Source organism: Larus michahellis, chromosome 6 (genome assembly GCF_964199755.1).
Source record: "Larus michahellis chromosome 6, bLarMic1.1, whole genome shotgun sequence".
Classification (NCBI taxonomy): Eukaryota; Metazoa; Chordata; class Aves; order Charadriiformes; family Laridae; genus Larus; species Larus michahellis.
The window spans coordinates 204698-226839 of NC_133901.1; the positions used below are offsets into that span (position 1 = coordinate 204698).

General features: G+C 67.0%; 3 protein-coding genes across 16 annotated transcripts; 1 reads left to right on the forward strand and 2 right to left on the reverse strand.

Moving 5' to 3' along the window:
- Positions 1 to 30: 30 nt before the first annotated feature.
- On the reverse strand, positions 31 to 3858 carry LOC141744528 (uncharacterized). 6 transcript variants are annotated; one of them, XM_074590703.1, is made up of 2 exons: positions 3574 to 3858; positions 31 to 1959 (listed from the first exon to the last, which is right to left on the reverse strand). In XM_074590703.1, the coding sequence occupies exon 2, from the start codon at positions 1933 to 1935 to the stop codon at positions 730 to 732; it is 1206 nt and encodes a 401-aa protein (XP_074446804.1). In that variant the 5' UTR covers positions 1936 to 1959; positions 3574 to 3858; the 3' UTR covers positions 31 to 729. The 6 variants fall into 6 exon arrangements, with proteins under 6 accessions (XP_074446804.1, XP_074446805.1, XP_074446803.1 ...); XM_074590704.1 differs by lacking the exon at positions 3574 to 3858 and adding an exon at positions 3080 to 3429; XM_074590702.1 differs by lacking the exon at positions 3574 to 3858 and adding an exon at positions 3073 to 3346.
- Positions 3859 to 4430: 572 nt separating this feature from the next.
- VWA5B2 (von Willebrand factor A domain containing 5B2) lies at positions 4431 to 18508 on the forward strand. 9 transcript variants are annotated; one of them, XM_074590727.1, is made up of 23 exons: positions 6690 to 6806; positions 7825 to 7922; positions 10109 to 10264; positions 10668 to 10829; positions 11143 to 11368; positions 11472 to 11626; positions 12100 to 12231; positions 12363 to 12487; positions 12602 to 12778; positions 12862 to 12972; positions 13087 to 13289; positions 13584 to 13698; positions 13773 to 13958; positions 14063 to 14213; positions 14288 to 14577; positions 15701 to 15926; positions 16015 to 16359; positions 16433 to 16570; positions 16649 to 16768; positions 16931 to 17008; positions 17163 to 17232; positions 17448 to 17556; positions 17853 to 18508. In XM_074590727.1, exons 3-23 carry the CDS (start codon positions 10126 to 10128, stop codon positions 18459 to 18461), a joined length of 3867 nt encoding a protein of 1288 aa, XP_074446828.1. In that variant the 5' UTR covers positions 6690 to 6806; positions 7825 to 7922; positions 10109 to 10125; the 3' UTR covers positions 18462 to 18508. The 9 variants fall into 9 exon arrangements, with proteins under 9 accessions (XP_074446829.1, XP_074446831.1, XP_074446835.1 ...); XM_074590728.1 differs by lacking the exons at positions 6690 to 6806; positions 7825 to 7922 and adding an exon at positions 4431 to 4511; XM_074590730.1 differs by lacking the exon at positions 7825 to 7922 and having other exon boundaries at positions 6583 to 6806; positions 11143 to 11356.
- A 433-nt stretch (positions 18509 to 18941) lies between these two features.
- ALG3 (ALG3 alpha-1,3- mannosyltransferase) lies at positions 18942 to 22131 on the reverse strand. The gene is made up of 9 exons (XM_074590738.1): positions 21952 to 22131; positions 21438 to 21537; positions 21180 to 21327; positions 20833 to 20993; positions 20580 to 20700; positions 20054 to 20259; positions 19726 to 19803; positions 19377 to 19520; positions 18942 to 19272 (listed from the first exon to the last, which is right to left on the reverse strand). Exons 1-9 carry the CDS (start codon positions 22085 to 22087, stop codon positions 19083 to 19085), a joined length of 1284 nt encoding a protein of 427 aa, XP_074446839.1. The 5' UTR covers positions 22088 to 22131; the 3' UTR covers positions 18942 to 19082.
- Between the last annotated feature and the right edge of the window lie 11 nt (positions 22132 to 22142).

Sequence of the window (22142 nt, forward strand, 5' to 3'; positions counted from 1 at the left end):
AACATCAAGCTGCACAAACGACAGGGAGCGAGCAGAGCGGTGCATGTTGTATTGAACAGAGCGATGCCCCTCCCACGCATGGGGGTGCCCCACGGGAACCCGCTGGACTCGGGGACAACCTCTTCAACGGGCACCGTCTTCCCCAGGCTGTGGCCGGCTCGTCATGAGCATCGTGGGTTACTCCAAAGAAACAGGTCTCATGGCCGGAGGGTCTGGGGGGGGTCCGTGCACCCTTGCTGTGACTCAAAGTACATCACAATTTATCTCAAAAGCTGTACTTTCCTCTCGAGCGACAATAAACCTGCTCTGGCTCTGGCTCCGGCTCCGCTCCACAGTGGCGTTACGATTTAGTCCTGAGAGCAGCTGAGGTACCAAAGGATCCAGTTTTCTCCACAAAATACGTGTTATTCCAGCACAGAGGTTATCACTGGCTTCCCCTGCAGCCCCCGAGGTGTCCCAGCTTCCAGCCGTCAGGCCAAATGGGGGACGCAGCGAGGGGAACAGGGCAAAAAGGCACTGGGGGCCGAGCGCTGGCCTGGCTGGGCAGTAAGAAGTGGCTGTTGGAGGAGTCCCTCCCCGCAGCAGGGTGCTGCTGGAGCATCGTTTCCGTCCCGAGGCAGTCGCACTGGGGCAGAGGCAGCGAACGGTCCAAGAAGAGCAGCAAAACGGGGCGTAATTTCTATGCAAGGGGCCAAAGCTGGGTTTGTGTGGTGAGCGAGGCAGGGGACTCTACTCCTCCTTGGCCCAGGCGGAGCCGCCTGCCTTCGCCTCCAGGTGGGGAATCACCGCCTCGGTGTAAAACTTCTCCAGCTTGGGCACCGTCTGCCCCCAGAACTTGGCATCGAACTCCACGGGGACCACGGCCGTCTCCTTGGTGGTGTGCACCACGAAGTCGGCCTGCTGGAAGCCAGCGGCCGCCAGCTGGCACTGGACCTGGGTGAAGTAAGGGTGATCCTTCTTCAGGGCGTAGGCGTCGCCATCCACCTCCAGGCAGAAGTCCTTGTCCTTGCAGGCCTCGCGCACCGTCCTGTTCCTGTGCTTGTAGGGACACTTCACCTCCACCAGCCCCAGGGCCTTCCCCGTGGCCGCCTCCTTGATGATGCCGTCTGGGCTGGCGGCGATCCACTTCTTCTCCCGGTGGATGAAGAGGCCGCAGTCGTCCACCTGCACCGCCTTGCCCACCACCTGTGACTTCAGCTGCTCGTAGGCCTGCAGGGCCGCCTTCTCGTTGCGGATCCCCCAGGACATGGCTGGCGTCTGCACGCTGGGGCCGGAGCTCACCACCGCCCTCAGGTAGGACTGGGGCACCTCATCCGTCTTGCCGTTGGCGAACTTGCTGTTGGCGATGCGGGGGGCCACGGAGGCGGTGATGCGGTTCTCCCGCCACTGGTACCACTTGGGGTTGCTCCGCTGGCCCCGCGTCTCCTGCTCCACCCAGGGGATGTCCTGGCTCTCCAGGGGGGGCAGGAACTGGCCCACGGCCCCACTCAGGTCAGCCCCAAGCGGCTTCTTCTGCGGACGTGGGTCCGCTCTGATGGACCCATGTGACGTGGGTCCCTGACGTGGAGGACGTGGGTCCACTCTGATGGACCCATGTGACGTGGGTCCCTGACATGGAGCCGCGCCGGCGGCTCCTTTGGCATCAGGCACCTTCTGGGCTGTGGAGCAAGTCCCGGTGGATGCTCTGTGCTGGTCCCTGGCGTCCCCTCGGGCTCCGTGGGACGCTGCAGGTCTTGGCTGAGAGGAGTTTGTCTTCGCCCCCCGCCCCCGACTAGGGCCGGCAGCCGGAGCGCTCCGGGATCGGCTGCCGGTGGCCGCGGCTGTGGCCTTGGTGGCTGAGGCAGAAGGCGGTGGCGCAGCCGGGGCGGCTTTGGAGGCGGCCGCGGCCGGGCGAGGGGACGAGGTGCCGCCGGGCTCCTTCCTGGGTCTCCCCATGGCCGCGCGTCAGAGGGCCTTGTGCTGCGGGAAGTGAAGAAAATCGAACGCCCTTTCCCAAAACACGCCTTTCCCGTTCCTGGTTCCCGGCCATCTCTCTCCCCACGCCTTTTCTCGGGTGACGCACCACGGTGGCACGCCGGCTGCTGGGGCGCACCCCCCCCCAAGCGCCATGCCCCCCCTCCCCAAAACCCCACACCTCCCCCAAACGCTGCGTGTCCCCTCGAAAACCCCACGTGTCCCCCCGACCCCGAGCCTCCCCCAAACCCTGAGCCCCCCCAAACCTCACATGTCCCCCCCCAAACCCTATGCCCACACAAAACCCCACACCCCCCCAAACACTCCACACCCCGCCAAACCCCACGTCCCCCCCCCAACCCCAAGCCTCCCCCAAACCCCACGTCCCCCCCCAAACTCCCCAACCCCAAGCTTCCCCCAAGCCCCATTCCCCCCCCCCAACCCCCACGTCCCCCTCGACCCCATTTCCCCCCCAACCCCACGCCCCCCCCCCAACTCCAACCCTCCCCCCCCCCGCTCCCCCGGCGAGTGTGGGGGGGAACGGACAGCGGGGTCCAACCCCCCCGGGAGTCCACCTCGGTAGGGACGCGCCACACCGGGCGGGGGGGACACCATTCCCCCCTCCCGCCCCCAAAAAACGTGTTGGACCCCGGAGCCCCCCCCTCACCGTTCCGCCGCCGCTCCGGAAGCTCGTCCCTCCCGGACGGGGCGGCACCGGGGGGGGGGGGAACGGGACAACGATGGCCGGGCGGCTGCTTCCCTCTAGCGGGGAGCGGCGGGGGGGGCTCGGACGAGCCCCCCCCGCCGCTCCCCGCTAGAGGGAAGCAGCCGCCCGGCCATCCCCGCCCGCCCCCCCCGCTTTCCCCTCTTCTTCCTTCCCGCATCACCCCCCCCCAGTATAATTTTTCTGGGGGCAAGCCCCGTCCCCTTCTCCCACCTCCATCCCTTCATCTCGGGGAGGGGGGGGGGTGTATGGGGAATTCCAGCCCCCCCTGCGTACCCCATCTTTGCCCGTGGGTAGGGATCCCGAATGGCCAGGGACGGGCCAAGCTGGTGGGACACCCCCCCACCACCACCACCCCCGTTAGCAAAGCGTATCCTTGAGATATTATTATTAACTGTATACGTTCTCGCGGATAACGAGGAGGCTGTCCTTGAATTTATCAAGCTTGCGCTAACGAAGAGACCTCCTCGTGGAGGGAGGCGAGGATCATAGCGTTCTCCAAGGAGGCCTGTCGACCACCGGGACCTTGAGGATGGCCCTAATCTACGTTATTTTGAGAAGCTCCCAGACTCGGCAGGAAAGGGAAAAGCCTTCGGGGCCCCGAGCCGCACGACCTTCGCGATAACGCTGGAAATCCCGCCCGCAGGTCAAGGAGACCCTCGCCCAGGCGCAGACCCTCCCCTGGAGCGTGCGCAGGAGCTGCGACTCGGTGGCGTAATCGCGTGGAAATTACTAACCAATCAAATAGAGGTGGGAAGTACTAATATTATAACGATGTTATAAAGTGAGCGTAAAAACCGCATGGAGAGTTCTGGTGGGGGTGCATGTCAGGAGGAGAGATTCCCCGTGCACCCGGCGCTGGAAATAAATTAACGTCGGCTTTCTAAGCTACAAACCTGGTTTGGAGAGTGGTAGTCTCGTTACAGATTTTGGTGACGCCGCCAGGCTACGGAGCCCGAAATTGCTGTTGAGCCTGAAATTGCTGCTGCCCCAAGCTGATCCCAAGGGCCGCGGCCCCCCCGGCAGACACTGCGCAGCGGGGCTGGCCCCGGGGTGGGGGAGTTTCAGGATCCCGAAACCCACGGAGTTTCGTTTCCAGCCGCCGAGCGAGCCCCAGGGTGCTGCTGCGAGAGCCCCACAGCTGCGAGCCCCTGCTGTTTTGGGCTATTCTGGGCCGCGGGAAGGAAACCCAGCAGCCCCCAGCGCGTGTGCGGGCACTGCCTGCGCCAGCGTCCCAGGGGGGTTCCGTCAAGTCCGGGCAGGACGAGCGCTGGCGGCTTTCCCAGCTCCTTTCCCCAGGGGTCCTGGCGTCTCCATGAGCCATCCCTCTCCTCTCTCTGCTGATGCTTCATCTCCTGCAGCTCCCCCCTGCCCGCCTCCCACCACCCCCCACCCCACACCCCGTGGATCCCCGCAGCTGGGCAGCCCAAAATTGCACAGGTTGAACCAAGGTGTGCCTGATTTTGACCAGGCAACCCCCTCCTCCTCCTCCATGGCTGCCCGTCCTCGGTGTCTCGCTGAATCCCTGCTGGTTAACGCGCAGCAGACAGCCGAGCACGACACCCCTGCCCAGCTCCCTGCGGGCAGAGCCCCCCCCGGCTTCGCAGCTGGGTCTGAGGGGCCACAGCTGCATTGAGCATGGCCACCCCCAGCCCCACACCGGCCGGGATCTCATCGGGCTTCAGGTTATTTCCTCCCACAGCACTAAATTGATGGCACTTATCAGTGACTCGGGACCTGAGAACATCTGTAAGAACTTTGTGGTCCGCGCTCCCTCCAGCCAGCCCTATCTGCGGGTGATAATTCAGCTCAATTAACCCTGGATGGGGTTCAGGTGATTTGGGGATAAATACACAGATTGTGAGCAGGCTCTTGGGTGGCAGGGCAGCCTCTGGTGGGGGGTGTGTGGGGTTCTTGGGGTGCTTAGCAGAGCCTCTGGGCTGGGCCTGTGTTTGCAGGGTTTAACGCCATGCCGAGCTTGCTGCGGATTTATTTGTGGCTACGACGAGCCGCCGTAGGGAACTGGTGACGGTGCAGTGCGGGGACACGCGTGCCTGCTGTCTGACGCTGGTGTGAGCGCTGTACGCAGCGGGATGGAGCCTGGCTGCGTCTCCCTGGGGCTGCTTGGGGGACTGGGGGGGCTCGGCTGCCTCCCCGGCGCTGCGACGCTGTGGTCGTTCACCTGCCGTAACGTGGGGGCAGTGTCCGATGCTGTGGGATGGCTGAGCCCCGTCACCCCGGCTGCTGGTACTGACCCAGCGCTCACATTTGGAAGCTTTTCTTTGCCTCCGCTTGGCCTAGAAACAATATCTCAGAGAAAAATCAAAGCTTGTGGTTGGGTTGTGGTTTTTTTTTTTCTGGGGCTGGAGCGGCTGCGGTGCTTGCGGTGACGGTGGGATCGGGACCCCCATGCGTGCTGCAGGCTGCGTGGATGTGCCGCGGTGCGCACCGTGCCTCCAGCAGCTCGCGGAGCCGGCGCCTGTGTGTGTGGGTGATATATGGGTTACCATCCTTCTCCTGCGGTCGTACATGACAGGGAAGGAGAGCAGCTGCACACTTTAGCTCTCCTCTGCCCACGCCGCCCAGGGAGGGGTGGCGTGAGGGAATGGCTCAGCCTGCTCCTGCAGGCGCCCCGGGGATGCGCCGAGTGCCTCTGCCAGACAATTGTGTTGTGTGAAGCGCAGGGTAAGGGGTCGTGGGGGGCGGCGGCGGGGGGATGCCCCACCACGCTACTGTGTGCGGCAAAGGGCGTCTTGCGCCCAGATTTTCCTCCTTTGCTCCTGCCATCACCTCGTGCCGAGGAGCCGAAGCCACAGTGGCCCGTGGGTCAGCTGAGAGGTGAGACGTGGGGGGGAGATGCTGCTCTGCTGGGACCCCTCGCTCTGGTGACGCTCTGAGATGGCCTGCGAGGAGCGGGGACCGCTGGCCCACCAGCACTGCCGGCTCCTTCAGCCCCGCGGCTGCCGGGCTGGCTCCGGGTTGGGCGCAGCTGCGGCGGTGGGGTTTGCGGTGCGGGGGAAGGTGGGGGCTCCCCCCCCGCCTGCTCTATAAACAGAGCGGCAGCAGCAGAGCCCTATCTATAGCACAGCGAGGGAGCTGCCCGGGAGAGGCAGGGCAGGGATTAGCCCTAAATCTGACGGTTTTCTCCAGTCCCCCTTGGGAATGCCGGGCCGGTAGTGGTGGCTGAGGGATTCCCAGCGCACCTGGGGTTGGGAGATCTCCCTGCCAGCAGGTGTGTCCCGGATTTGCTGGGATTTCCTGACCGTCTGCGTCCTCCCCAAGGGGGCTTGTTGTCACACTTGTCATCCAGAGGCCGGGCTCTCCCCCAGTCCCCCCTCTTTTCTGCTCTTGGGGGCTGAGGATTTCACTGCAGCACCTGGATGCTGACAGGGACGGCCCTGATGGGACGCCAGGACACCTGGGTTTGAGGCAGATGCTGAGCATCCTCCTGTGCCTGGTTCTCTTTTGAGGGGCTTGGGGCAGCTCAGACCTTTCCTAGCCAAGCTGGTTGTGACACTTGTGTCCCACGGTGGTATTTGTGCTGGAGAGGTCAGCCGGCTCATAAGGGGTTGCGTTTTGCCCTGTGCTTCGTTTGGAGGGGCCGGGGGGTGGCTGGGTGTCCTAGGCAGCCAAACCCCATGTCTGTGGGTGCCGCAGCATCACCCTGGGAGTCCCACCAGCACCCAAATCTGTCTGGACATCGCCACGCTGCGGGTGCAGAGCAGCCCAGGGTGGTGGGCTCTGCTCTTGGCTGGTGCCTGTCATCCTGGGAGGGCTCTGGCTGTCCCCTGAGGCCCCAGCGCCCCCCGTGGGAGCCCACCCCCCGCCCCCCCGGGGCGGCGGTGCCGGGGCGTGTGTCTCTTTAATGAGGCTGGGCTTGGAGCGGCTCCGCGGCTGGCACAGGGAGAGGGATGGAGCGAGGGCGGTGAAGGAGCCGGTGCCAGAGGGAGCCTGCAGCAGGGAGAGGCGGGGACGGACCGCTCTCCCCCCCCGGGTACCGCAGCCCCCCAGCCCGAGGGTCAGGGAATCCCCCCCGGGACAGAGAGCTCTGCCGAGGGCAGGGACCCGGCGGGTGCCGAGCCGAGCCTGCAGCCCCTGTGTCATCCTCATCCTCCTCCTCCTCCTCCAGGTAAGGGCCGGGTGGGGGGAGTCTGGGGCCCGGGACCCCGCGGGTACCCTGGGCTTCCTGGGGGCCCCAGGGTGGCAGCCCGGCATGGCGGGGGGCAGGGGGGGGGAGATGAGGCAGCAAGGCCACAGAAGTGCCGAAATCACCCTCCGGCGGGAAGAACTGCTGGGAACGTGCCCCCGCGCATCGGCCACTGGTCCTGGGCCCGCGCCACGGGTGTCTGGTGGCCGCAGGAGCAGCGGGACCCTTTTGCGGGGCAGCCCTGCCAGGACATGCCTGTTTTGGGGGGGCCCGGGGGGGGCTGGGATATTTTTTGGGAGGGGATGCCGGTGTTAGGGCACATCGAGGGCAAGTAACTCCCATTCCCTGGCGTGGGGCTGGGGTCTCCCAGGGGTTGTAGCGTCTCTGGGGAGGGGAGAGCAGCAGCGGTGGTCCTGGCCGCGGTGGTCCTGGCCATGGTGCGTGTGCTGGGGCATGTGTGCATCATGCATGCACACGTGTGTGTGTGCGCAGCGGGCTTTGTGCTCTGGTCTGACTTCCCAGCAGACAAGGCAGTGGGGACAGGCAGGGGACAGCACCGTGGGCCCTCCGGGGGCTCTGGGGGGACAGCCCCTCTCCCCGTCCCCTTCACCTGCAGCTGCCGGGGAAATCCCTTTCCCCTGCGCTCTTCCTCGCTGGGCTCTCTGCGAAGCGTCGTGCCCCACGGGCACTGAGCCGTCACCTCCCGCCTCCGTGGCCTCCTCCCTGCTCCAGGAGCTGGGACGGATCCTGCTCTCCTGCACCTGTGCCCCATCCCAGTGGTGCCATGCGGGGGTCCCACAGGGAGGGGAGGTGGGGGGGTGGCGATGCCTCCTCGCTCCCAGCGCTGCCACTGAGGCTTGGGCTCCTCTCCTTCCATCCTCCTCTTGTGCTGGGCTGTGCGTCTCCCACCAGTGGAAATTTCCGCTGGGTTTGCCTGTGCTGGCCCCATCCTTCCCCAGGACCCTGCCACAGGGCGGGTGAAACTCTGACAACTTTGCAGGCAGCGACGGAGGGTCTGCCGGGCTCAGGCGCCTGCCTTCCCGCAGCAGCCGCGCCAGAAAACTCAACCTGCCCACGGGTGAGAAGAGAAACGTTAAGGTATTCTGGCCTAGAGAAGGGCTGGCTCCTTCTTGCCTTCCCTGAGGGCTTTCCGTTGCCCCCCAGCCCCACTCCTGCTGCAGCCCCCTCCGTATTGGGGGAGCTGCTGGTTAAACCAGCTCCTGTGGGCAGTGGGTGGGAGGGGAGGAAGAGAAGGGGGCTGCGAAGGCACTGGTGCCCATGCTGGGGATGAGGAGGGGACCTGTTGGTGATGCCACGCTGGCACCTGGGGACAATTCGCTGCCCCAGGGGAAGAGGATGCAGAGGCCGGGGTGAGGACCATCGGGTCTGGTTTTATTCATTACCGCGGGGCTTAGAGCAGGCAGCACAGCACACGGCAGGGCCAGATGGGACCTGTTTACTCTGCGAGGGTAAATGTAAAGAGAAGTGATAAAAAGCAGCCGGGATGGCTTCTCCGGTAAGTCCCTGGTAAACAAGCCGGCGGTGCCCCGGCCAATGGGCAGCACCGCAAATAGCAGGCGCGTTGCTGAGCACTAAGCTGGGTACCTTGGGAACAAATGGAAGGGCTTTGGGTGAAATCCATCTTTAATGGCTCCATGCGGCTGGGCCAGGGGAGTCCCGGTCCCCAGGGCCTGGCTGGGCACTGTGGTCAGGGCAGGACCCGGCTGATGGCGTTCCTGGTGCTGGCACGGCCAGTGTGGAGGAAGACCTGGCTACGCAGGGACCCTGTGCCACCCTGTGTGATGGGAAAGCGCTTTGGGGGGGCTCAGCAGGGTGCGCAGCATCCTGCACACGACGATGAAGAACTGGAGATGGCAGGGGTGGCTGCGTGATGCCAATTGAGCAGATAAATGGCTCCTCTCTGGCGTAATGGACTTATTTTCCTGGGATGCAGCCATGTCGCTAATGCACTTTTGTGGTTCTCGGGGGCTCTCTGTCTTGCACCAGCTGCGGGCTCGGTCCTGGCGCTGCTTCCGAGGATACAGCCCCGCTCTGCTTCCAGGGATGCTCTGGGAGAGGCACCCAGTGACCTGCCGAGGGCACCCCGAGCCTCCTGTTACTGGTGCTCATACAAGCTGTTCCTGGGACGAAGGACACTGGAGTGGGGGGACCAGATGGTTCACTCGTACCTGGCCTTGTCCTTGCCCCAGGCGTGTTGCTCGCTGGAGCACGGGCACACGGCGGGACACAGGCATTTCGCCCTGGGGGCGGGCAGGGGACACAGTGCGGCGGTGCAGACCCACGCCTGGAGCGGGACCCAGGCACACTATCCACGGAGAGGCAGGGCTAAGGCCTGCCCGAATATTTTACACAAATATTTGATGGCAGGGTGTGGGGTGATGTTAGAGAGAAGCCTTGGCTCTGGGCAGTCGTTTGGGATGCCGCTCCCAGGTGGTTTTCCCAAGGGGAGGAGAGGAGTGGAGTGGGTTGGTGCCAGGCTGGAAGGCATCCCTGGCCACCTCTCTTCCCGCAACTGCTGCTGAAGGGTGGGACGCCGGACGTGTCCGTCCCTGGGCAGAGCGCTTCTCACCCGGAGGCAGAGAGCATCATCCCCCGAGCCGGGCTCTCCCGCTCTGTGCTGCTCTTCAGTGCAGCGTTGACCTTGTTGTTAATTATTAAACCCCCAGCAAACACCACTCGCTGTTTTGTCCTAGTTACGCTGTGGGCTTCTCGCTCTTCACAAATTACCCTGGTAACCTCTGTGGGTGGATGGAGATGGGAGAGGCAGACGCTCCTCTCCCAGCCAGGGCAGGAGATGGTCTGAGGAGGCTCTGGGGCTACCGAGCTGCTGTGGGGTGGCTGAGAGATGGGCTGTGTGTGGCTGGCCACTATCCGTCCTGTCTGGGAGCCCCTGCCCGTCTGCCAGGGCGTGGGGCTTGCGTGTGGCTGCTGCTGCCCATGGGAGAACTCGTTTTGCTGCCCAGGGAGAAGTCGCGTTGCTGCCCAGCAGCACCAGGTTTATTTACCTGTGTGGTGGAAGAGCTCTCTGGGGGCTCCTGTGGCTCCAGACCCAGTGTGCGGGTGGGCTGGGGTCCAAGCAGGGACCTGGGTCCAGGTCCGTGTGTTTTGTGGATGCAGCAGAGCAGTGTCCCTGGGCTGGGGAGGGCTGGGGACCTGTCCCCGCTCCTTGCGGGCTGGGAGATGGGAGCGGTGTGTGTGCACGGGCCCCTTCCCGGCAGACCCCGTCCCCAAGCGCCCAGCGCCTGCCTCCCCTCTGCCCGCAGCTGCCCGCGGAGGGACCATGCCCGGCCTCTACACCCTCTCCTGCTGGGAGCCTCTGCCCCTGAAGAGCTCCAGGGTGAAGGCTTGTGCCAACGGGTACTCCCTGAGCATCACCGCTCACCTCGTGTACACCAACCCCTGCGAGGAGCCTGTGGAAGGTAAGGGGGGGATCGGCAGGGACCTGGGCTGCCTGCGTGGCCCCCCAAAAGCACACGTGCTGGAGATCATCCCATCTCCAGCCCACCTGGGTCCCAGCCCCCAAACCTTGCTCGGTTTGGGGAGCAAAGGCAGAGGCCAGGGGAGCAGGGGCTCTGCCGATACCAGCATCGCCTGCGGGCAAGAGAAGGACGAGGCCAGGCAAAAACATTCCCATGTCTGAGGAAGAGGGAGATTTTGTCCTCGCCGCCCTCCTCCAGGCCAGTCCTGGAGGCTCTGGGTCCTTCCCGTGTGTTGCCCTGACCTCGTGCATGGAAATCGCTGGTGGTGGTGCTGCCACGGGCCGTACCGCGCCATGGCGGTGTCCGTGCTGGGGCCTGTCTCGGGGCTCTCTCCCACCCACAGGCATCTTCATCTACCCGCTGGAGGAGTCGGAGGTGGTGTCCGGCTTCGAGGCGGTGGTGGGCAGCCGGCGGGTGACGTTCCAGGTCCAGAACCGTCACCGGGCGCAGGACTGCTGCCTGCAGTGCGGCCCCAGCCCTGGCCGGCCGCGCCGCTGTGCCGGCGGTGAGTGCGGTGGGGAGGGTGGTCCTGTTGGGTCCTCCTGGCCGGGAGGCTCGGAACGAGCAGGGACGAAGCGCGGGGAGATACGAGGGGCTGAGAGCCCCTGCCAGGCCACCCTGCTGCCTTGGGGGGGTCTCTGGGGCTGGAATCTCAGCCTCCCCTTCCCACTCCTGGGACTTTACCCATCCCTTTGCGTGGCCGTCTTACACCTGCGCTCTGTTGTCCCCTTTGAGAGCAATCGGTGCAATTAACACCCCCGGCTTCCCAGCCTCTCACACCCTGCTGACACCCCCCCCCACATCCTTCCACTGCCCAGGCCACATCGTCCTGGATGAAGATGCGGAGCGCTCCACCTTCGTCATCGTCACGGGCCGGCTGTGCCCGGCGGAGAGCCTGGCCGTCACCCTCAGCACGGCGCAGGAGCTGCCCACGCTGCCGGAGGGGGCCCTGCACCTCCTCCTGCCCCCCGTCCTCACGCCCCGCGTCCCCACCGCCCCCGAGAGCGAGCCGGCAAGCTTGTGTGACGACAGGTTGGCCCTATGGTGATTTTCATGGCTTCCTCAGTCTCCGCTGTCCTGGGGGGGGGATGCCGATGCTGGGCGAGTGGGGAGGGGGTGGGAGCCATCGCCACCTCTCCCCTTGCAGCCCCACCAGCTGTTTCGGGGGGCCGAGTGCCCGGAGCCAGCCATCCCCTGCGGCGCCCGTGGAGAGCGTGGACATCTTTCGGGGACGGCCCTGCAACCCTTTTCCTTACGAGTTTGCCTTCGAGCTGCTGGTGAAGGGCCCCTGCTTGCTGGCAGGTAGGGGGGTGCTCGGGCGGTGTCAGTTGGTTGGGCAAAACCTCCGAAACATGGGTGACATCCCCTGGGATGGCGTCCCCTCGGTCTTTCTGTGCAGCCCCCCCTTCCCTGGGCATCCTCTTGTTCTCCCTGTCTGCAAAGAAGCCCTTTCCCCATCCCACCCCGCCAGGGCGTGGGGCTGGGACCCCCCAGCGTCTCCCCACGTGGGGCTTTGGGCAGCTCCGGGCCAGCAGCCTCCTTCCCCGGGAAGACATGATGGATGGGGGAGAGGACAGGTGAGGGGGGGGCGCAGGGCGCTGGGGACACGCTGCTGGACGCTGGCCCAGTTAATCCCATTAGAGCTGGCAGGGAGCAGCCACCGCCACCGTGCAGGGTCTGGCACAGGCATGGAGCCGGGGGGGGAAATGAGGTGGGGGGGGGGGCAAGGGGCTGCCCCTCCTCCTCCTCCTCCTCCCCCTCCTCCCCCCCTGCAGGGCTGGAGAGCCCGTCCCATGCCCTGCGAGCAGATGCCGACCCCTGGGCCAGCTCTGCCACCACCACCCGTGTCACCCTGGCTGAGCCCCACCGCTACGACAGGGACCTGGAGATCATCCTCTACCCCTGTGGTGAGGGGGGGCGCTGCCCTCACGGGCTTGGGGGAGATGGGGCAGCACCCCAAAAGCAGCCGGAGCATCCCCCAGTCCCCTGCGACACAGGGTGGCTCCAAACCCCCCTTGTGCCCCCCCCCCGCCCCCAGAGCCCCACCACCCCCACCTGGTGATGGAGGACGGCACCATGACGTACCCCGAGTACGAGGCACACGTCCGGAGCCGCCGGGATTACACACGGATCGCCAGGAAGGATGGCAGCGGCGAGAGACAGGTGACAGGGCACGGCCACCGCCGGCCCCGGGTGGGAGGGGGTGGGATGAGGGTGAGGGAGAGCTCAGTGTGGGCCAGGGGGTGCGAGAAAGCCCCCGGCCTGCCTGGCTCGCAGGTGGCTTTCGTGCAGAAGCGTTTCCACAAAGACATCTTCCCCAACCCGGTGCTGATGCTGAACTTCTGCCCGGCGGCCGAGGGCGTCCCCGGGGACCTGCAGAGCGTCACCCGCGAGATCCTCTTCCTCGTCGACCGCAGCGGCACCGTGAGCGGCCCTGACCTCGACAAGGTCAAGGTGAGGCACGGCCACGGGGCCAGGGATGCTCCCTGGGTGGCCAGTCCTCAGCCCGCCCTGCCCGGTCCCTGCTGTCCCCCCAGGAGGCTTTGCTGGTGGCCCTGAAGAGCCTCCCGTCGAGGACGCTGCTCAACATCGCCGGATTCGGTGCCGACGTCAAGCCGCTCTTCACGTCCAGCCGCCTCTGCAGTGACGTGAGTGCTGCCCGGAGCGCCCCCAGTTCCTCTCTGTCCCCCTGGGTGGCCACCCCCGCTGTGCCAGGGGTGGCGAGCCCGGGGCCCGCGCGATGTCGGCTGTCCCTGCGGCAGGAGACGCTGCGCCGCGCCTGCGAGCACCTCGGCGGGCTGCGGGCGGCTGCGGGCGGCACCAACCTACTGTCGGCCCTGGGCTGGGCGCTGGCGCAGCCCCTGCGCCACGGATACCCCCGACAGCTCTTCCTCTTCACCCACGCGGCCACCGGCAACACCGGCAGGATCCTGCGGCTGCTGCGCAGGCAGGCCAGCACTGTCAGGTACGGCACCGGCACCGCGGTGGGGGCACGGAGCTCCCCACGTCCCCTGGGCTGTTCCCACTGATTCCTCCTCCTGCAGCGCCACATCTCGCCTCCACCAGCCCTGAGGGTGTCCTTCACCCCTTGCATCCCCCAGCCCCACCAGCTGGGCTTCCCCCGCGCTGCCCCAGCCCGGCACGCAGCCAGGGCGGCAGCTGGGGCTGTCAGACACCCCTGACCGTCCCTGCCGCAGGGCTCAACCGGCCCCGGCGCTGGCCCAGCCATGGCCTTTCATCGCCTGGCGCTCTCCCGCAGATGTTTCAGCTTCGGCATGGGCCCGCGGGCCTGCCGGCGGCTGCTGAAGGGCATGGCCAAGGTGAGCCGGGGCCGCGCCGAGTTCCTGAGCCCGACCGAGAGGCTGCAGCCCAAGGTAATGCCTGGGTGGGGACAGGGGGACGCGGGGGCCACCACAGTGTCCGACACCGTCTCCTCTCCCCGGCCCAGCTGATAAAGTCCCTGAAGAAGGCGATCGAGCCGGCCATCAGTGACATCACCATCGACTGGTACGTCCCCGACAGCATGGAGGCTCTGCTCTCGCCCACCGAGCTCCCGGCCCTCTACCCCGGCGACCGCCTCGTCAGCTACTGCATCCTCTACAGCATCGCCCGCTTCCGCAACCGGCGCCCGCCGGTACGACCGGCACCGCACTGGCACGGGGACGGCGGCACCTTCCTGGTGCCACCGGCTTCTCCCCCCGCCAGGGGGCTGATGGCGCTGCCCTCTCCCCCCACCAGGGCCAGGAGGGGGCTCGCCGGGGCTCAGCCTTCCCCTCCCAGGAGGAGATGCCCAGTCCTGGGGAGAGCCACCGGCCGCCCCGGAGCACCCCGGGGTCTGGGGACGCCTCCCTGGAGCTCTCGGCCGGGGGCACGGAGGTGTCAGAGCGCAGTAAGTGGGGCCAGGGCCGGGGCGGGGGACAGCGTGGGGGCCGTGGGCTGACGGGGTGTGCGCTCACTGGGCAGGTGCGGATCTCATCTCCGGGGGAGACATCTGGAAGCGGATTTACCAGCCCTCCTACATCCAGGAGCAGTACGTCCTGACGCACTGCTCCGTCAGCACCGACCGCAGCCGGGGGCTGCTCTCCCGCAGCTCCACCAGCAGCGAGTCCACCGGCTCCCGCGACGTGGCCCCTGAGGGTGGCTCCTCGGCCCCCGGCACCGACGCCACCTCCCAGCAGGGCCAGAAGAGCCTGTCCCTCTGTGAGTCCTCCACGAAATCCGCCCCACTGCCCTCTGCCCCGGCTGGCACCAAGGTGAGGATGCCGATGGCGTGAAGAGCTCGTGCATTTAGGGGGTGGCTCCTGGCTTAGCTGGGGTCTCGCTGCCCCCTTGGGCCTGGACATGTGGCTGCCGGGCTGGAAACCGGGGTGTTGTAGCCTGGATTTTAAGGAAGGATCAGCCGTGGGTGCCGCGAGGAGGATCCTTGGGTGGTTTTGTCCTGCTGGAATGGGACAGGTGGGGACCAACCAGCTGGTCCCCCAGCTCCCTGGGCCAGTAGTCAGATGGGTGGCTAGCAAACCCCCCAGCCAGCTCAAATCCTCATTGATGCTGCAGAAATCAAGTGAAAGTAGCTGGGCCGGCATCAGGTAACGAACCTGCCAAGCTGGAGGTGGGGGGGGGCTGGCTGAGCTCCTGCCCAGCTCCTTCAGCCCTCAGCCAACGCTGCCCGATGCTTCATTAATGACGGACTCTGTCCCTGCTGCTTCACTCCTGGGTTTAAAACCCAGCCGGGTCGCTGGGGTGGGGACAGGCAGCTCCCCAGTGACGATGGCCCTGAGGCCAGGCGAGGCCAGCTGTCACCCCGCTCTGGGACACGCTCCTTCCCGGTGGCCCAGGTTGGGTAACCTGCTCCCGCCGCACCACGGCACAGCTGGTGGCCTTTGCTGCCGAAATGTCAAGCGTAAGTGATTTCCCTGCAGCGTAAGTGATCCTCCCCGGCTCCCCGCTGCCGTGGTGAGAGGTGGCATGGGCGCCGCTGCCCTGACGTAGCTTTTTAGGTGAAGCATCTCAGCGCGGGGACACGGCTCTGCGCTGGGGACTGCGTCCCACCGCAGCATCATCCAGCCCGTGCACCTGAGCGAAGCCCCCCCTGCCTCCGCACTCACAAAAATCCCCGCCAACCCCTGCTGCCTCGGCGTCGGGCCGAGTCACCCCTGGGGATGTTTGTGAACTCCCGTCTCGGTGCCCTCGGTCCTTCCCCCGCGTTGGAGGAGCCTGGCGAGCGTCGCCGGTCGCCTCCGGGGGCTGCGGGGTGCCAGCCTGCGGCGGGGCTGGGCGCCAGCCGGCGGCTCCAGCCAACAGACGCAGGTGCCCTGTCACGGCTCGGTGCAGTCTGGGCTCGGTGCCGGGCTGGCCATCATCCTCCCCCTGCCACAGGTAACGGTGGCCCTGAGCACGGAGGAGCTGGCCCGGCGGAAGAAGGCACTGGCCCGCGCCGCCCTGGCCGGCCGCAGCTTTTCCTCGCCGCATGGGGAGCTGGACGCCCACCGGCTCCGCCAGGCCCTGGAGAAGGTGTCGCAGAAGAGGAACCAGTCCCTGGAGGGGCAGCTGGACGAGCTGGGACCCCGGGGACGGCAGCTGCAGCCCAGCGCGGTGGAGTCGAGTGGGTGCCGGCTCCCGGGGGACGAGGGCGGCGGGGATGGAGCCAGGTGCCCCCCGCCTCGCTGAGCCCACCTCTTGCCGTTGCCCAGATAACCTCCTCTCGCCCACCCACCTGGACTGGGACATGCTGGTGGAACCCTCCTACCTCTTCAGTGCCTCACCGGTGCCCGAGCCAGGGGCGCCCAGCCCGGGCGACGCCAGCCTGCCCCTGCGCTGCCAGGTGGTGATCCACGCGCTGCGCGCCGGCGAGCCCGTGTCCTGGGAAGTGACGGCCTCGCTGGAGCCGCTGCTGCAGACCCGGGAGGGGCCGCGGGGGGAGGACCCCCTGCCACGGGCGGGCAAGGCTGGGGAGAAGCCCCTGCACCGCTTGGCAGCACGCTCCGTCATCCGGGACAACGAGAACGCGGCGCAGCGGGAAGCCGAGCTGGAGCAGGGTGGGTGTCACTGTGTGTGTCCCCCCTATCCCAGTGCATCCCCCCCCACCTCTAACTGCACTGCTCCGGGCAGGTTTCGCCCGCCGGTTTCGCCTGAAAGCCGTGCAAACCAGCAAAGCCTGCAACGTGCCTTCCCTCTACACCCGCCTGGTGCCCGTGGACGCTGCCACGCAGGCAGCGCTGCCCGCCGCCCCCGAGGTGTGGGGCACAGGTAGGGCAGGGGGGGCCCGGCGCGCTGGCGAGGGGACAGCGGGGGGACGGCAGGCTGAGGTGGCACTGTCCCTTGCAGCCGGCTCGGCCAGCCGGCCGCCAGCCGCCATGGCGGGGAGCCGGCACCACGGGAGTACCGTGGCGGGTCTGGGCCAGCGGCGGGACGCGGAGGAGCAGGATGAGGCCCCTGTCGCCGCAGGTACCGATCCGGGGTCCCTGGGGACCCTCAGCTGGTGGGTGCTTGGGAGGAGCCATTGATCTCTGCCCCACGCTATGGGGGGGGACATGGGGGCAGCATCACAGGTCCGGGCCGGGAGGGTCCCAGGAGCCCAGGGACCTTCAGGGCTTTGCTCTTTCGCAGAGCGAGACGAGACCCCCGGGTCTCCGGCCAGCATCTCCTCTGCTACCTACGGCTGGGAGAAGCAGAACGGCTCCAACGGTGCGTCCCGGGGGATGGAGGGGCCGGATGGCGGGGGGCAGGGGCTGCCCCCACGAGCTGGACCCTCTGCTGCGCCCCACGCTGGGGAGCAGGATGCAGCACTGGGTGCATCATGGCCACCCCCATGCTCAGCTCTGCCCCCCGACCCTTGCAGGGCCGCCGACCAGCCCCTCCACCGCCTCGATGGGCTCCCAGAGATCCACGGAGAGCATCGCCGGCTCCAGGTGCGGCTGTGGGGCGGGGGGATGTGGGGGCCCGCAAAAATGGCACGGTGCAGGGAAGGGGGGCAGTGCCACCCCTTGGGCAGTGGGGTTGCATGTCCCCTGATGGCTCCGGCAGCATTCGGGGGGGGGTTGGTGCTGCAGCCCCTTCCCCGCAGGAGGCTGGGGTGCAGCAGCCCCTCAGGAATCGCCCCCCCCCCCGGACTGTTCGCCCGCAGGTTCAGCCTGGGCAGGCGCAGGGGGCCCAGCCTGGCGCTGCGCCCGCCCTGCCTCAGCCCCGACAGCGAGCGCTCCAGCCACCGCGCCAGCCACGACTACCTCCCGCTGGTGAGCACCCCCTCCCCATCCCCGGCCCACCGGGGGGGGCCTGCAGGCACTGCCCTGCCGGGTCAGAGCCCCCCAGCCCGTGCCCCAGGGTCAAACCCCGTGGGTGCCAGCTCAGCCCCGCTGCAACCTTGAGCCGCCCTGGGGGCTGTTCCTGGCTTTTGGGGGGGTGGGGGGGCAGCACTGGACAGTCCCAGTGCCCCAGGGACGCTCCTGCAGCCCCCACCGCTGCATGCTGGGGGCTGTGGTGGGTCTGCACCCTTGCCTGCCCCCCCAGCTGCCCGACGCCCCCATTGCAGGTGCAGCTACAACAAGCCCAGGGGCCGTTCCAGCTCACGGAGAGCTTCTCCGAGGTGGTGCAGATCCCCCTGGACCGCCTGTGCCGAGCCTCCCCCTACGCCTCCCACCGTGCCAGCCTCAGCCCCACGTCCCCAGGGGCCAGGAGCAGCCCCGAGGCTGGGCCCTGTGGCCAGGAGGGCGAGGAGCCCACTGCAGCCCCGCAGCCCAGCTCACCCCCGTCCCGCAGCACATGCTCCGAGGTGCCCAGCGCAGCCGTGTGGGCGCAGGCCGACAGCGGGCACGGCTCTGAGTCTGACACCGGCCCCCACTCAGCCGCCCCCTCCGAGACCGGCATGAGCTTGCAGGACGTGGGGCCGGAGGACCTGGAGAGCGCCAGCTGGGCCACAGCGGTGGCCCTGGCCTGGCTGGAGCATCGCTGCGCTGGCTTCTTCGAGGAGTGGGAGCTGGTGGCGGCCAAGGCGGACACGTGGCTGCAGGCGCAGCGGCTGCCCCAGGGGGTGGACATGGCCTGCCTCAAAGGGGCGGCCAGGCACTTGTTCCTGCTGCTTCGTCACTGGGACGAGAACATCAAGCTGAACATGCTGTGCTACAACCCCAACAACGTCTGACGGCTGCCGGAGGGGACAATAAAGGTGCCTGGCTCCGTGCTGCCTGCATGGGTGTCTCTGTTACGGGCAGGGAGCCGTCGGCCCCATTCAGGCCCTGCTGGGGCTCCATAGCCTCAGAGAGGGGTGTGTGCGTGTCACCCCCTTCCCAGCCATCTCCCAGGGTAAGGATCAGCCAGGGGACTAGGAAAAGCCGTGCTGGAGGGATCCCTGGGGCGCATCAAGGCAATTCAAACCTTGAGGCAAAGCAGTTTTGCAGCTCCTCCGTCTTACGCTCACCCCCGAGGCTGCGCCCCTGCCCCGGGCAGCACTCCGTGGGGCTGGGAAGGGAGCTCCCACGGCCCCTGGGGCTGCTCTGCCTCCCCCCAGGTGGGGCAGGCCCAGGCACAGCCGTCCGAACACCATCATAGCACAAGGATGCTGGGGCCGGGGAAGGGCAGGCAAAGCCCCCTTTATTGGGGAAGTCCTGCCCACTGCGGGGTCCCCACGCTGCCCCCTTTGCACAGTTCCAGGGCTCACAGCCCTCCCGGGATGGCTGGGGACAGCCTGGGAGCCGGGTGGGGAAAGAGTGGGCAGAAGGAGCAGTCCCAGAGCCCAGTTCCCATCGTCCGGCCGGCCACGCTCTCACTGGGCCTTCTTGGAGATGGCTGCGGGCCTCCTGCTGGGCGGAGGGGTGTGCAGTGCCGGCGGGGCGGCTGTGCCGTACCAGAGCTGGAGCAGGACAAGTCCGTGGCAGATGTGCAGGGAAAGGGAGCTGCAGACCGTGGAGGGGTAGGTGTTCCAGCAGAGCTCGATTACACCCAGCAGCAGCACCCTGCAGGGGGGAAAGCCAGGGGTCAGCACTGGGGGGAGGTCACACACCAGCCCCCCTTGCTCCCGGCACCCCCAGCATAGTTGTCCCCCCCCGACAGCACATACTTGGGCATGTGGGCGAGCTTGGCGGTAGGGGTGCACCAGAGCAAGTAGGGCAGCGTGTGGAAATACCAGACGTAGAACTGGTAGTGCAGGGAGCGGCTGCAGCAGACGCCCAGGAAGTTGGAGGAGAAGAGGACGAAGACGATCTGTGCGCTGGCGTTAAGGGGACAAACGCGGCAGGGTGCAGGTGCGGCGCCGCAGCAGCTCCCCAGCCACACGGCACAACTCCTTCCCCCAGGACAGGCCGGTCCCAAGAGCGCAGCAGGACCAGGAGCCCGTGAATGTCGATCCCGACGTCTGCCCTTGCCCTGCCGTCTCCCCGCCTCCTTGCTGCCCACCCTCCCAAAGGATATTGTTGACGGTCAAGGGAGGGGATGGGTGTTTCCTTTCGGTAGGATCCTTCAGCAGAGCCAGGATGCTCTCTTTGGACCTGAGGGGGGAGCACAAGCATCGATCTCAGCTGATGAAAGTCTTTCCCACCCCGACCTTCCCCTGTCAACCATGATGCCTGGGTAGCGCGGTCCCCGAAACGGAACAGTAACTCCCCCCGACTCCTGCCTGCAACCCCAGAACTGCAGCACTGTGGGGGCAGGGGAGTAACGGACCTGTATCCGGTACCACAGGGGCTGATGGGGATCAGCCGATGTGGACCAGAACCCACAGGCAGCCCCGTGTCTCACCTGTGCCACCGGTGCAGCGCAAAGAGCCCCAGGCCCACCAGGTGAGCCAGGAGCAGTGCAGCATGGAAAGCCCGATTCTGGAAAACCTCTTCTGGGAGGAAGCGCCAGTTCACAGTCCATTTGAACTGGAACTGGCGGCCCAGGTCGAAGGAGCGGGTCAGGTACCCCACAGGGTTCACCAGCAGGAAGGGCAGCCCCAAAATCACCTGCCAGAGATACACCAGCACCGTCGCAGCGGCCGTAAGCCAGGTCTCCATCACCCTTGCCACCTCCCAAGAACTCCGCCACCGCGTGGGGTGACGTGGACAGTCAGCCAAAGATGGGAGCCCCATCAATTACATTATTTATCAACCTCCAGCTTGCTGTGCGGGGCCAACTCAGATGCTGGTGCCCCTGCATACACACCCAGAGGTCTCCAGCCCCCAGGACAGCCAGGCAGGGTGCTGCCATGCAGACAGGGCAGCCCCTACGTGCTGCTGATGGGGCTGCCAGCCTGCCCCTGTGGCTGGTGTGAGCAGGAACCCACCTGGAGCAGGGCACAGATGCAGAGCTTGGGGATGCAGCCCAGGAGACCGAACCGTTGCAGGAGCAGGAAGAGAAGTCCAGGTGCGAAGAGCAGGATGTTCATCTTCACAGACACGGCCAGGCTGAGCAGAAAGCGGCGTTACTGCTCTGGCTTCCTGCACGGGTGCCCAGGCAGCCTGCTCCCTGGGGCTGAGCTCGCTCCCCCACGCACCACACCACGGAAAGCAGCCCCCGCCCTGCCCCCAGACCCTCACCTGAAGAGGAGGCAGCCCCAGGACCAGCGCTCCTCCAGGAAGAGGTTGATGGCAAGGAAGAGGATGGCCATGGCGACGGGGTCGTTAAAGAGCCGCAAGACAAAGATGGAGTGGATGCGGTAGGAGGCACAGCACATGAAGAAGAAAACATACGGGGGGACCTTGTAGGAGACAGAAAGACACGAGGGCAATAAGCAGCCTGTCCTGGACCCCCTGCTGCCACCGAGCCACTCCAAACCTCAGACCCATCCCTGACCTCCTGCCCAGCCCATTTTGCCCGGGTGAGGGCTGAGCAGAGCAGGAGAGAACCCGTGTCAGTTGGCGAGGCCCCCCGGGCTCCAGGCTACCTTGTTGGTTCGGCAGTAGATGCGGAAGACAAGGAGGAGGTTGAGGAGGTAGAGGCCTGCAAAGAGGTACTGTGCCAGGCGGATGTTAGTGCCGCGGCCCGTGGCGTAATACAGGCCCAGGAAGAGGTAGACGAAGCCGGCGGGGTAGCTGTGGAGAGACGGGAGTGAGGGGCTGGGGGGTCCCTCTGGGGAGCTGCCTCTTCGGCACCCCCCGGGGCACCCCCGGTCACGAGGAGCTCGGCCGTCCCCGTCACTCACACCAGTGGCCCGGTGTCGCCCTTCAGCTGGGTGTAGTCGAGGGTCCCGTTGGCAAACCCCTCCACCTCCTGCATGTAGGCCTTCCAGTCGATCTCGGTGTCTGCAGGGACGGACGGGGGTCAGACGGGGGGGGACTCCCCCGCACCTCCGGGCCCCGCGGCCCTGCCCTGCTCTGCCACCCCCCTCAGCCCGGGCTCCGACCCCATCCCGGCCTCCCGCCCGCCCCTGTCCCCCGCTGCCACCCGCCCCACCGGAGGATGCTGTCCCCCACAGGGGCCGGGGGCGGCCCTGTCACCGGCCCACCCTCCCGCGCTGCTCCAGGCGCTGCCCAGCCGGGGACGAGCTGCCACCAGGCAGGGCCTACCCCCGCCGGCCCCGGGGCAGGGCCCAACCCCGGTCCCGCCGGGCAGGGCCTACTGCCGCCAGGGCCTACCCCCGCCACGCCGGGCTGGGCCTTCACCCGCCGGTCCCGGGGCAGGGCCCGGTCCCGGTCCCGGCGGTCCCCGGCACTCACAGGGGACCCTGCGGATGACCCAGAGGTTGACGCCGCCCTCGGCCAGGCAGAGGCAGGCGGCCACCAGCGGGGTGTAGCCGGGCTCCATCAGCGCCGCCCGCCGCTGCCGCCAGGCCCGCCGCAGCCCCGCCGCCATGGCCGCCGCCCCCCCCGCCCCGCGCCGGCTCCGCGTTTCCGCCCGGAGCGCTCAG